This window comes from Ichthyophthirius multifiliis (genome assembly GCF_000220395.1).
Source record: "Ichthyophthirius multifiliis unplaced genomic scaffold scaff_1120509251239, whole genome shotgun sequence".
NCBI lineage: Eukaryota > Ciliophora > Oligohymenophorea > Hymenostomatida > Ichthyophthirius > Ichthyophthirius multifiliis.
This window is the reverse complement of record NW_004086068.1, coordinates 1693-14091: the sequence shown is the minus strand read 5'-3', so window position 1 is coordinate 14091 and position 12399 is coordinate 1693. Positions and strand designations below refer to the sequence as shown.

The window sequence follows — 12399 nt, the reverse complement described above, 5'->3', positions numbered from 1 at the left end:
ATAAACGAAAATTTAGTTTTCATATATTTAATATTAATAAAATTGATTCAGTGTTTAAGATTTTTCTTAACTTATTTTTTTAACAAAAAAATTAGTTTTTATTATTTTAATTCAATTTTATTTTTATTTAATTAATTTTTGATTTTTTAATTTTAGACTTTTATTTAATTTCAATGATAATAATTTATATGAATTTTTTTAAAAAAATATATAATAAATAAGATTTTTAGAAAATAAATAATATCTTAAATATTATTTTTATAAATATAAAAATAAAATTAAAGTTTATATAACTAAAATTTTAAAAAACAAAATGCGCAAAAATATTTTATTTAAAAAAAAAAAAAAATATTTATTAATTACAATTTTTTTATTTTTTTTTAATTATAATGCTTAAAAAAACTAATCTCATATTTATGGTAGATTAATAAATATATAAATTATAATTAATTTTTTAAAAAATATTTGTTAATTAATTATAATTGCTTTTATTTATATCTAACAAATCGTCTATATTATTTATAATTAGGAATTTTTAAATTAAATATACAAGCAATTATTTTAAAATAAAAAGTTATTAAAAAAAGAACTAAATTTATGAAAATGGTTAAAAAAGGCAATTTTATATAATATAAATAATTTTTTAAAAATAATTTATTTAAAAACTTATTTATTATTGATAATAAAAAATAATCTTCAATTATTCTATTTAATTAATATTTATTTTTTTAATAAAATTTCAAAAATAAATAAAAATCATTAACTATTTTTAATTTTTAATAAAAGAAAAATAGAAAAAGAAATATTATATATAATTTAAATAAATAAATTAACTATTTTTATAAAATAAATAATAAAAAAATTAAACATTTAAAAAAAAAATAAACAAATATATATATAAAAAAAAAGTAAATATGTAGAATTTATAAAATAACAAATATGTATAAATGTTAAAGAAAAAAGATAGTGGATCATTTTATTCCATCATATAAACATAACTAAACAACTAATTTAGATACGAACTCAATCCAAACCACAAAGATTTCAGAAAAAAAAATAGCTAACAACAATTAACATAAAAACTAAAAAATATGAATTCAAAATCAAAATAACTAATGACAAATAAACTCTATTATCCAAAATATTAACCTTAAAGTTATAATAACACACCAAATATAAGCCCAAATACATCTTATTCACCCCATTTGCGTTAATGTTCATTTTCTTAGAAACAAAAAGACTAAAATAATAATCATAAAGATGCTTTTTAGCTTTAAATAATGGAATAAAAAATAAGTTTAAGTAAAAAAAAAGCCAAAACAATATTTTGAAAGTATAAGAAAATTTATAAAACAGAAAAAATATTACAAAAGACATATAAAATTATAACTAAATTTAAAATAAATAAAGTAAAAACATTGATAAAAGTTAAATCCAAGAAAAAAATTTGGAAAAAAAATTGACTTTTATGAACTACTTAATGTAAAGAAAATAACAAATTTAAAATTTTTAAAATTTCTAAAATTCGTTGAATAATATAAACTCTTTTGATAAAAATGTTACCAGAAATACATCTTAAAAAAACATTATTGAATAGTAAATTTCATAATAATAATAGTAAATATAATAATAATAATAATAAATGTAATAATAAAAATAATAATAACAATAAAATGAATAATAATATCATAATTAATAACAGTAACAAAAAAATGAATAAAATTAATAATAAAAAAATGAATAAAATAATCAATAATAAAATGAATAACAATAATAATAATAATAATAATAATAATAATAATATATTATAATAATAATAGTAATAATAATTATAACAATTATTGTTATAATAATAATAAATATAATTATAATTATAATCTGGACTATAAGATGGTTCTTTTATAATTTTAAAAAATTAAAATCTAGTGAATAAAATTAGAAATCCAATTTTTCATAATCCTAATGATTTTCTGAGCAAAAATGATTCAAATTGTACATTAAAAAGCGTAAGTCCAGTTAATAGGAGTATTAAAAATTAGTATCCAAGTTGTAGTTCGAAGTCATAATTTAAATTACATTATGTCATTGGAAAAGGTGGATTTGGGAAAGTTTGGAAGGTAGAACATAGGAAAACTAGATAACTATTTGCAATGAAAGAAATGTCAAAAAGTTTGTAAAAAAAAATTTTTATGTTTTTTAAAAATTAAAATAAAAAATTAAATACATATACGCTTTTTAAAATAAATAAAGGATTATTACAAAAAAAAGTGTTGAATCTGTTATGAATGAGAAAATTCTTTTATAATCACTTAAAAATAAGTTAAATAATATTTTAATTAAATTATATATTTATATATATTAACTTATTACAGATTTCTCGTGAATATGCTTTATTCTTTTTAAGATTATGAAAATTTGTATTTAATTCTAGATTTAATGCCTGGAGGAGATTTAAGATATCATATAGTGCGTTAAAAAAGATTTTCTGAAAAATAAGCTTGTATATTAAAGTTTATATTTGCATATATTTATTTTTTTATATAAGTATTTTTTGTAGCTTGTATAGTTTAAGGTTTAGAATATTTACATAAAAATAATATTATACATAGAGATATTAAACCAGAAAATCTAGTATTAGATAATGATGGATATTTGAGAATAACAGATTTAGGAATTGCTAGATATTATAAATTTAATAATGCAAAAGATACATCAGGAACACCTGGATATATGTGTAAATATAAATATATATATATATATATATATATATATATATATATTTTTATATATATGTATTTATAATTTTTTTTATTTAATTTTTATAATTTTTTAAATTTATTATAAACTATACTTTCTCTATTTTATGAATATTACATATTATATTATTAAGGTATATATATATTTTTTTTATAATAATATAAATTTATAATATATTTTTCTTTTATTATTATATAATCAAAGCTCCTGAAGTTATGTGTCATTAAAATCATACTTTTGCAGTTGATTACTATGCTTTAGGTGTAATTGTTTATGAGTTTATGTTAGGAAAAGTAAAATTAATCATTTTTATTTTATATTTAATTTAATATTTTTAAAATTATTATTTTATTTATTTAATAATATATTTTTATACTTATTTATTTATATATCTTTTTTTAAAATTTTATAGAGACCTTATAATGGTAGAAATAGAAACGAAATTAGAGATTAAATTCTTTCTAAAAAAGTATAAGTATAAATAAACGAAATTCCTTAAGGATGGTCTTTGGATTCTGTTGATTTTATCAATAAAGTATATTTTTATTTATTTTAAATATATATAAATATATTTATTATATCAAATAGTTAATAGAAAGAAAACCAGCAGGTAGATTAGGTATTAACGGGCCTTAAGAAGTTAAATATCATCCATGGTTAAAGAATTTTCCTTGGGAGAAATTAAATTAAAAATAAATAATTGCGCCATTTATACCATAAAAATAAGATAATTTTGATGTTAATTAAATTTCATTAGAAGATTAAAATAATATTGATATTTATATTTAATCTTAATTATTATTAAAAAGATAATATGTTTAAAGTATATTATTTTATTTTTTAATTTATTTTAATATCTTTTTAGATTTATTTAGTGGATATGAATATGATGTAGGAAAAGAAAATATTATCTAAAATAATAAAAATTTAAATAAAAATAATATTAAAATTAATAATGTACTTTAAACTAATAATTATTTACTAAATGATTAAAAAAAATATATATAAGAATGAATAATTACATATATATATTTAATAAATAAATAATATATAATAAAAAAAAATTATACAAATATATATATATATATATATATGTATATAAATAGATATATTTTTTTAAAAAGTTTTTATATAAATAAAAATTAAATATATAATGCATATTTTATACATTTTTTTAATTAATAAAATAAAGAAATATATTTATTATTTAATATATCTTTTTATTTTATTATAGTATAAATTTTAACCAAATAAAATGTCAGGAATATCCGGAATATTCATATTAAATAATAAAGGTCGAATATTAATTTAAAGAGTATATCGAAGTGATTTATAACCACATGTATTAGAGACATTCAACCAAAAACTCGTAGAATTTGACGAATATTCGCAAAAACCAATAGCATATGATAATGAAGGAAATATTTATATATACAAAAATTATAGTAATTTAACGTTTTTAATAATAACTAAAAAAAATACTAATATAATGATGACATTTTAATTTTTATATTCATTTATTGATGTATTAAGGAGTTATTTTAAAGAAGTTGAAGAGGAATCTATAAACGATAATTTTGTGGTAATATATGAACTTTTGGATGAAGTAATGGACAACGGATACCCTTAAACCACTGATCCAAAAATACTTTAGGATTTTATAAAAACTGAAAGTCATTAACTAGTTAAAAAAAATGAGTAAAATGATTAGAATTTATCGAAATTTGCAACTATGTCAACTTCAAGTATACCTTGGAGACCTGAAGGGATAAAACATAAAAAAAATGAGATATATTTAGATGTATATGAGAAATTAAATATGTTAATTTCTAAATAAGGAAATGTTATTGAAGCGGAAATTATAGGCACTGTAATTGCAAATTCAATGCTTTCAGGAATGCCTGATTGTCGATTGGGAATTAATGATAAGGAATATTACGAAAGTTCGGGTATTAATAGTAATGGGAAGAATATTTCTTTCGAAGATATGAAATTTCATTAATGTGTGAGGTTATCTAAGTTTGAAAATGAAAGAATTATAGCTTTTGTTCCACCTGATGGAGAATTTGAGCTTATTTCATATAGAATACCGGTGTAAATACGTCCACTTTTTAATGTAGATGTAATTATTAATTAATAATTTACAAATAAAATTGAGATTATGGCTAAAGCAAGATCTAATTTTAAGGAAAAATCAAGCGCATCGGATGTTATTATTTATATACCAATACCTGAAGATGCTTAGAAACCTGAATTTAATTGCTAATTCGGAAAAGCTATTTATGCAACTGAAAAAGAAGCGATTAAATGGGAATTTAAAACTTTTGAAGGCGAAAGGGAGTATGTCATGTCTTCAACTTTTAAATTACCAACTGTAGAAAGTGTGGGAAGAAATAATTTCAAATAAAAACCGATTGTTATGGAATTCGAGATTCCTTATTATACAGTTACTGGATTCTAAGTAAGATATTTAAAAATAGAAGATAAAAGTGGATATAATTCTTAGCCATGGGTTAGATATGTTACGAGAAACGGGGAATATTAAATTAGAATGAATTGAAAAAAATAAAAATTATTTTATTAAAAGGTTATTTATATATTAATTTTTTTTTTTTTTTTCTTCTTCTTCTATATATATAAAATTTTTTTTTTTGTTTATTGCTTATTTTTCCTTTCATTTTTTTATTTTTTTTTATTTTGGTTTTTCTTTATAATCTTAAGTTTAAGATTATTATTAATTTTAAAAATTGGCAAAAAATTCACTTGATTTTGTAAACTCGACACTTTTTTATTTTTTATTTTCAATTTATTTTTTAGCATTTGCTTTTGCTTTTTAGACTTGATTATATTCGTGTTTTGTTTATCCATTATAGGCTAGATTTTTGATAAGTTTTTTTTTTCTTTTTCTTTATTTCTTACCCTTTATATTTATTTGCTTTGTCTTCTTTCTTTCCTTTTTTCTTCATGTGTCATTTCTTCTTTGTTTTCTAGTTTCGCCTCTTTTTTTTTGAAAAGATCTTCAGGTTTTTAAGTATCAAACTAACTTTTTGTTATTGGAATTTTTTCTTCTTTTTTTATTGAAGGAACGTTTGACTTTATTTTACCTATAAAATTATATATATGTTATATAATAACATATATATATTTATATATTTTACTGTCTTATATTAAAGGTTTTGGTGTAAAATTAAGATTAGATAAAGCATCTAATTTATAAGAAACTTCTTTAAATAAATTGAAAATTTCAAGTTTTAGTTTATCTTCTTTATTACCACTAGAAGGTAAATTGAGACTATTTTTAAATTCTTATTAATATAATTCAGAAAGTCCAAGTTTACTTTTTTCTTAGGAAATTTCTTATAAATTATTAAAATTTTCTTTGAAGTTTTTTTCGAAAACTACTTTAATTCTATCATCAAAAGCCTCATCTAAAATTCTTTGTTTAATTATTTATTCTAGACTTTGGTTATATTCTTCATTTACTTCTTATTGGACTTTAGTGTTTTTTCTAAAGTCTAAATCTTATTCTACTAAACTGTTTATAGGTCGACTTTTGGATGTTACTTCTCCTTTCATTATCCAATCTTTTTATCCAAGTAGTTTTTTTTCTAATCTATCTATTTCATTTTAATTTTTGACACTATTGTTTTTAAGATATATATATTTTTTTTTTTATATTATATATATTATTATTTTATATTATATATCTTTTTTACTTTTCCATATTTTATTATTATTCTTAATTTTTTTCATTTAATTCATTTTCTCTTTCTAAATCGAATATTTCGTCTTCTAAATCATAATCTTTTTCTCTTAGTTTTTCTTCTTCTTTATTCATATTTTCCTCTTCATCTTCTTCGTAATCGTCTTTTCCTTTAAATTTAAAACCTTCGTCGCCTTCACCCATTTATGAATCTTTATCATCGAATTCATATTCACTACCTAGCTCTTCTTCGGCTTCAGAATCTTCTTGAATGTCTTCTTATTCTTGTTTATCTAAAAAAGCTTCCATTTCATTAAAATCTAATTATTCACTGTATTCTTCTTTGTTTTCTTATTCTTTTTCTTCTTCTTTTTCTTCATCTTATTCTTCTTCTTATTCTAATACTGTATTTTCTTATTCTTCTTGTTCTTCTTCTTCAGTTTATAAATTTAAATCTTATTCTTCGTCTTCTTCTGATGATGAATCATTATTATTTTTTTTATTTTTTGGTTTTTTATCATTTTTTAAATTATTTTATGTGTTTTGAATATGTTGTATGTATTTTTCGAATTTTTTATCTATTTAAGAAAGATGAATATATAATTATTCCCAAATTTAATCTTCGTTCATATTTTTTATTACTAAAGTTTCCTCTTTGGCGATTTTAGGCTGATTTTTTATCAAATTGTCATGAAGAGATTTTATTAAAGCTTATATTTTGGTTTTTTAGAATATCTATTTGGGACTTTTTATTATTTATTGGGAAAATTCTTCAATTTCGTTAAATACTAATTCTATCATTTTTATTTTATTAATTAATTAATTTTAGGTTTGTTTTAATTTAATTTTTATTTATAATAAACATATATTATAGATTTAATTAATATATAATTAACAAGTTTTTTTTAATAAAGTATTAATAATAATATATATATATATATATATATATATATATATATATATATATATATATATATTAATATAAATATATATAAATATAAAAAATATAATATTAAAATAATAGAAGATATTATATAGATTGTAAAAAATTTTTTTTAGAAATTAAATGTAATTATATAAAAAATTAATAAATATAAATTACAAATAGATAAAAATATATTTAAATTAATATTTGTTAATATAAATATTAATATAAAAAAAAATATATAAATAAATATAAAATCATAAATATAATTATAAATATATATATATTTATAAATAATTATATACATTTATATTTAAATTTATAGATATATATAAAAAAACATATAAACATTTAATATTATATATTTTTTTTATAATTTAATTAAATAAACATATATTTATTTATTAATAAATAAATAGATTTTTTTTTTTATAATTTATTTATAACTAAAATATTAAATTTTAAAATATTTTTATATGTAGCATATATATTATTTATATAAAAATTAAGCAAATTTCTTATATATATAATGTTTTATATATATTTTAAATTACTTAGTTTAATTAGTTTACATTTCTATTTTAATATAAAGTAAATATATTATCTAAAAATTTTATTTTCAAATACATAAAAAAAAATACACATTTAATCCTTAATTTATTTAATATAAAAAAAACGATTAAATTATATAAATTAAATTTTCAATTATTTTCTTCATTTCCAACCTATAATTCCAATTCAGTAATTCTTCTTTAAAGGCCTAAAAGTTATTATTAAAGTGCCGTTTTTTCTCCTTTTAAAGATGTAATTTATTATTATAGTCTTGCATTTTCAGCTTTTTAATGTGCAAAATGCCTTTTCATTTCTTCTTCAATTCTCATTAATTCATTTGTTAATGTTTTTTTTACATCTTAAGTTTTCATGGATAAAACTGATTATAAAGTATCCTTTTCACTTTTTAAAATTTAAACTTCTTTTTTATGGAAGTTCATTTCTTCAGCAATGCCTTTAATCATTTCCTTTATTATATATTATTATTTTAATTTTTATTTTGATATAAAAATATTACTTCTAATGACATTAATTTTCCTTTTAAAGAAGCTGGATTTGTCCCGAATTAAGATTAAGTATTATTAAAACCTTTTTATGTATTTCCATATTCTAATTCTTCTTCTGGACGCATACTTTTGCCGAATTTTGATTAAGAATTCATATTTTTTTATATTTTTATTTATTATTCAAATAATTATAAGTATAATATATTAAAAATTGTTTTATTTTTTTCTTTATTTCAACTTTTGTTTTATTTATTAATAAATTATAAAAAATATTTTTTTTTATTTTTTGTTTTTTTGAATTTATTATATTAAAAAATAAATAAATAAAATAAAAACCTATATATCATATAAAATATATGAATATATATAATAATATTTATATGTAAAATGTATGTAATATATAAATATATGTAAAAAAATAAAAATCATTAAAAAGAATCTTTAAAAGCTGCATAAATATGATCAATAAAATCAATATCTTCATCTTTTTCATTACTATTATTAATAAAATCTATAAGCTTAAGTTTATTTGGTTCAAATAAATCATCTAAAATATTTAAAAGCATATTTTTTTATTCTGGATCATAAAGATTTTCCAACAAAGCTATTTTTCTAGCAACTTCGTTCCAATTTTTAATTAAATCTTATTCTTAAAAATAATATATATATATTTATATATGAATATATATAAATTAATATATAAATATATAAAAGTATATGTAAATATATCTATATATATTTTTATATATTTTTATATATATATATATATATATATTTATATGTATATCTGTTTACCAGAATAATTTAAATTATTATTTTATTCATCATTACTAACTAAAGAGCTTTTAATTGTTGAAACATGTATAAATTTTTCATTGTTATTATTTTAATTGCCTTAGAAATCTATAACTTCCTCTTTATCTTAACTAAGTAACCAATTTCTATCTAATTTATTATATTCATCTTATATTTACTATTAACTATGATTATGATTTTTATTATTATTATTACTATTATTATTATTATTAATTATTATTATTAGTATTATTTAATTTATTATTATTAATATTTTTTTTATTCATATCATTTATTTTATTATTATCAATTTTTTTATCATCATCTATTTCTTTTTCAATAAAATTACCATCTTCATCAAGTTCCCCATTATCTATCATTTATAAATAGCATGTAAGTATTTTACGTGTAAAATATCCTCTCCATATTTTTTATATATAAATAGCTGCATTATTAAATATTTCTTCTGCAATTTATTATAATTCTTAATCGTCTACTTAATCTATATAATTATTTTATAATAATTTATTTGCTAAGGAATCATTATATATACTTTTTTCGTCTTTTATAATAACAGAATTACTTATATTTTCGCATTCTTCAGTTTGTTCTTCTATTTATTCTTCAAGGTCATTTATTAAACCATTAAATTATACTTAATATTATTTTTCTTTATCTATTTAAAATATACATATATAAATTATATATATATATATATATATATATATATATATATATATATATATATATATATATATATATTTAATTATTTTTACTTTCTTATTTGCTTGTATTTAATTTTATTTATGTTAATCTTTTAGTAATTTCTTCGTATTTTTATTTAGCTTATACTATTGCTTAGTTGCTGAAAAATTAATTTTTTTAGGATTAGTTACTGCTTTTATTTATAATATTATTTATAATTTATTTGTTATTATTTTTTTTTTCATCTATGTTTAAATATTTTTTTTTAAAAATCTTTTTTTATGAATTTTTTTTTAATTAGTTTATTGGAGATTTTTCAGTTTTTAAAGTTTCGTTCATTATTTATTTATATTCTTCATATAATCCACTATAATCGCTATTTATATTTCTATAATTATGTTTATCCTCTTCTGTTTTTACCTTTCTTTGCCTAAAATGTGAATCGTTTTAATTATTTTCGTTTTTTTCTGCATTATTTTGACCTAAAATTTCAATATGCTTTGTTTTTTTGTATTGTTTTTTAAATTTTTTAAATCTATTAGCAATAGTACATTATAAATTTTCGATATTTTCTTTTTTTCTTTATTCTTCGTTATTTCTTTCACGTTTTTTATCTTATTCAGTTTTTTCTAATAATTATTTTTTATAATTCATGAAAAGCCAAATTTCCGATTTATTTTCATTTGGAATACTTTTTTCTTTTTAATTGTTTATATTTGAATTAATAAATAGATTTTCTTTTATTTTATTTTTATTTTCTAAAAAAAAAATGATAAAAAATAAATAATTATATATATATATGTACATTCAACTAATTTTTCTATAGTATCCTTATCTGTAACTTTTAGACCAATTTAAAGTCTTCTTTCTTAATCACTAATTCTAAAAAATATATATAATTATAAAAATATATAAAAAAAGAATATATATAAATACATATATATAAATATATATATATATTTATATATAATTTTTAATAATTATATTTTTAGAATATTTTTAAATTTTTTTTTAAAAAATATTTAAATATATTGTTTTATTTTTTAGTTTAAAAATTATTACTATCTTTCTTCTTATATAGCACTACTTTATGCTTATTTATATATTTTTTCAATAACCGAAATAGCATAATTTTTAAGTCTTTCTTAATTAGAACCCCATGGTAGTCTTCTATTAAGTTCGTTTTTGTTATTTTTTTTTTGGGAAACCTTGATGAGTTTAAAAGTCTGTATTTTTTATTTATATTTTGTAGTTTTATTAACTTATTGATTTTATTTTATTCTTCTTGTTTTTTTCTAATTTTTTGCGTACAATTTATTATTTTGCTTTTTTAAGTTTTCTTCGACTATTTTTTAAACAATTTCTTCTTTTTAACTACTTATTTGTGAATTTTGTGAAAAATCGCATTTTTATTTTTAAGAATTACTTTGTTTTTTTAAGTATTTGTGTTACTTTCTGTAATTTTTTTCAATTAATATTCATCTTGTTGTATTTATTTTAAGAATTATGACAAATTTTATTTATTTTGGGCACAATTGATAGTTTTACTTTTGGATATTTATAAAGGTTTTTTTTTAGAATTTTTATTTCACTTCGATTTGTAAGTTATTTTAAATTTTAAGATTTTTTTTTTACAGGCAAATTTTGAGCCCCTTTATCAGATAAATTTAATGATTTTCGCAAAAAAAATGCTGATCTGATTTATTTATTTTATTTTGGTTATGTTTTTTAAGGCTTTTTTTCAAATATTTGGATTGGTAAAGGAAATTTTTCTTTTTTATATTAAAAAATTCATTTATTTTATTTATTACTTAAATTTAAAGATCTTCTGCTATCTTTTACGTTTTCTGATAAATTAGATTCTATTTTTCGACCGAAAATATCATTTTTTTTAATTTCTGGTTGAGGATTTCTTTTTTTTTTATTTTATAAGAGTATAATATATTTCTTTTTTTATTTAATATAATATGTATCTTTATTTGCTTAAAAAATTAACTTTTATAATGATTTTTTTTTTTTTTTTTTGGTTTAAAATAAATTAAAATTTATTACATTTACATAGTTTGTTATTATAGTTACATTTTTTTATTTATTTTTTTCACCTTTTTTATTTTTATATTATATTTTTTTTTTTTTTAGTATTTTTTATTTAATTTTTTTTTAAATCAATTTTTTTTTTTTTTTTTTTTTTGTTCAAATTATAGAAATAATATATTAATTATTTTATATTTTTTGAAAAATAAAAAAAAAAAATTATATGAAAAATTTATGATTATAAAAATTAAAATAGCTATAAAATTTTTGAATAATATTGTAAAATAAAATATTTTCTTTCTAAATAAGAAATAAAAAATGTTTAAAAATTACAATAAATTATTTATAAAAATGATAATAATTTTAAATAAAAAAAAACTTACAAATATATTATTTATAAAAAAATAAAATAAAATTTTAAA

General features: G+C 16.4%; 5 protein-coding genes across 5 annotated transcripts, besides 33 other annotated features; 2 read left to right on the top strand and 3 right to left on the bottom strand. All coding sequences in view use genetic code 6, as the record gives it.

Annotated features, from left to right (window-relative positions):
- Nucleotides 1–89: 89 nt before the first annotated feature.
- Nucleotides 90–152: a microsatellite.
- A 481-nt stretch (nucleotides 153–633) lies between these two features.
- Nucleotides 634–675: a microsatellite.
- Nucleotides 676–1592: 917 nt separating this feature from the next.
- Nucleotides 1593–1659: a microsatellite.
- Nucleotides 1606–1878: a microsatellite.
- Nucleotides 1761–3771, top strand: IMG5_166190 (protein kinase domain protein; the record flags this gene model as incomplete). Its single annotated transcript, XM_004030140.1, has 6 exons — nucleotides 1761–2173; nucleotides 2251–2319; nucleotides 2373–2734; nucleotides 2962–3050; nucleotides 3170–3292; nucleotides 3346–3771. The coding sequence occupies 6 exons, from the start codon at nucleotides 1761–1763 to the stop codon at nucleotides 3769–3771; spliced, it is 1482 nt and encodes a 493-aa protein (XP_004030188.1).
- Nucleotides 2739–2792: a microsatellite.
- Nucleotides 2807–2844: a microsatellite.
- Nucleotides 3091–3154: a microsatellite.
- Nucleotides 3772–3785: 14 nt separating the features above from the next.
- Nucleotides 3786–3844: a microsatellite.
- Nucleotides 3830–3869: a microsatellite.
- Nucleotides 3870–3950: 81 nt separating this feature from the next.
- Nucleotides 3951–3983: a microsatellite.
- A 383-nt stretch (nucleotides 3984–4366) lies between these two features.
- Nucleotides 4367–5317, top strand: IMG5_166180 (hypothetical protein; the record flags this gene model as incomplete). The annotated part of the gene is made up of 1 exon (XM_004030139.1): nucleotides 4367–5317. The coding sequence occupies one exon, from the start codon at nucleotides 4367–4369 to the stop codon at nucleotides 5315–5317; it is 951 nt and encodes a 316-aa protein (XP_004030187.1).
- A 199-nt stretch (nucleotides 5318–5516) lies between these two features.
- On the bottom strand, nucleotides 5517–7090 carry IMG5_166170 (mpp10 protein, putative; the record flags this gene model as incomplete). Its single annotated transcript, XM_004030138.1, has 4 exons — nucleotides 5517–5540; nucleotides 5677–5861; nucleotides 5916–6397; nucleotides 6474–7090. 4 exons carry the CDS (start codon nucleotides 7088–7090, stop codon nucleotides 5517–5519), a joined length of 1308 nt encoding a protein of 435 aa, XP_004030186.1.
- Nucleotides 5863–5909: a microsatellite.
- Nucleotides 6413–6471: a microsatellite.
- Nucleotides 6795–6860: a microsatellite.
- Nucleotides 6795–6894: a microsatellite.
- Nucleotides 6809–6898: a microsatellite.
- A 295-nt stretch (nucleotides 7091–7385) lies between the features above and the next one.
- Nucleotides 7386–7460: a microsatellite.
- Nucleotides 7461–7597: 137 nt separating this feature from the next.
- Nucleotides 7598–7681: a microsatellite.
- Nucleotides 7599–7653: a microsatellite.
- Nucleotides 7621–7697: a microsatellite.
- A 352-nt stretch (nucleotides 7698–8049) lies between these two features.
- Nucleotides 8050–8612, bottom strand: IMG5_166160 (hypothetical protein; the record flags this gene model as incomplete). Its single annotated transcript, XM_004030137.1, has 2 exons — nucleotides 8050–8404; nucleotides 8455–8612. Coding segments are annotated over 2 exons (474 nt in total), but the record flags the coding sequence as incomplete, so codon positions are not given.
- Nucleotides 8613–8788: 176 nt separating this feature from the next.
- Nucleotides 8789–8857: a microsatellite.
- A 245-nt stretch (nucleotides 8858–9102) lies between these two features.
- Nucleotides 9103–9230: a microsatellite.
- A 198-nt stretch (nucleotides 9231–9428) lies between these two features.
- Nucleotides 9429–9545: a microsatellite.
- Nucleotides 9436–9557: a microsatellite.
- A 366-nt stretch (nucleotides 9558–9923) lies between these two features.
- Nucleotides 9924–10000: a microsatellite.
- Nucleotides 10001–10138: 138 nt separating this feature from the next.
- Nucleotides 10139–10168: a microsatellite.
- Nucleotides 10169–10200: 32 nt separating this feature from the next.
- Nucleotides 10201–10239: a microsatellite.
- A 517-nt stretch (nucleotides 10240–10756) lies between these two features.
- IMG5_166150 (hypothetical protein) lies at nucleotides 10757–11870 on the bottom strand (the record flags this gene model as incomplete). Its single annotated transcript, XM_004030136.1, has 2 exons — nucleotides 10757–10825; nucleotides 11006–11870. A coding segment is annotated over one exon (447 nt), but the record flags the coding sequence as incomplete, so codon positions are not given.
- Nucleotides 10821–10857: a microsatellite.
- Nucleotides 10828–10890: a microsatellite.
- Nucleotides 10831–10908: a microsatellite.
- Nucleotides 10831–10912: a microsatellite.
- Nucleotides 10866–10912: a microsatellite.
- A 152-nt stretch (nucleotides 11871–12022) lies between the features above and the next one.
- Nucleotides 12023–12105: a microsatellite.
- Nucleotides 12047–12101: a microsatellite.
- Nucleotides 12106–12399: the final 294 nt, after the last annotated feature.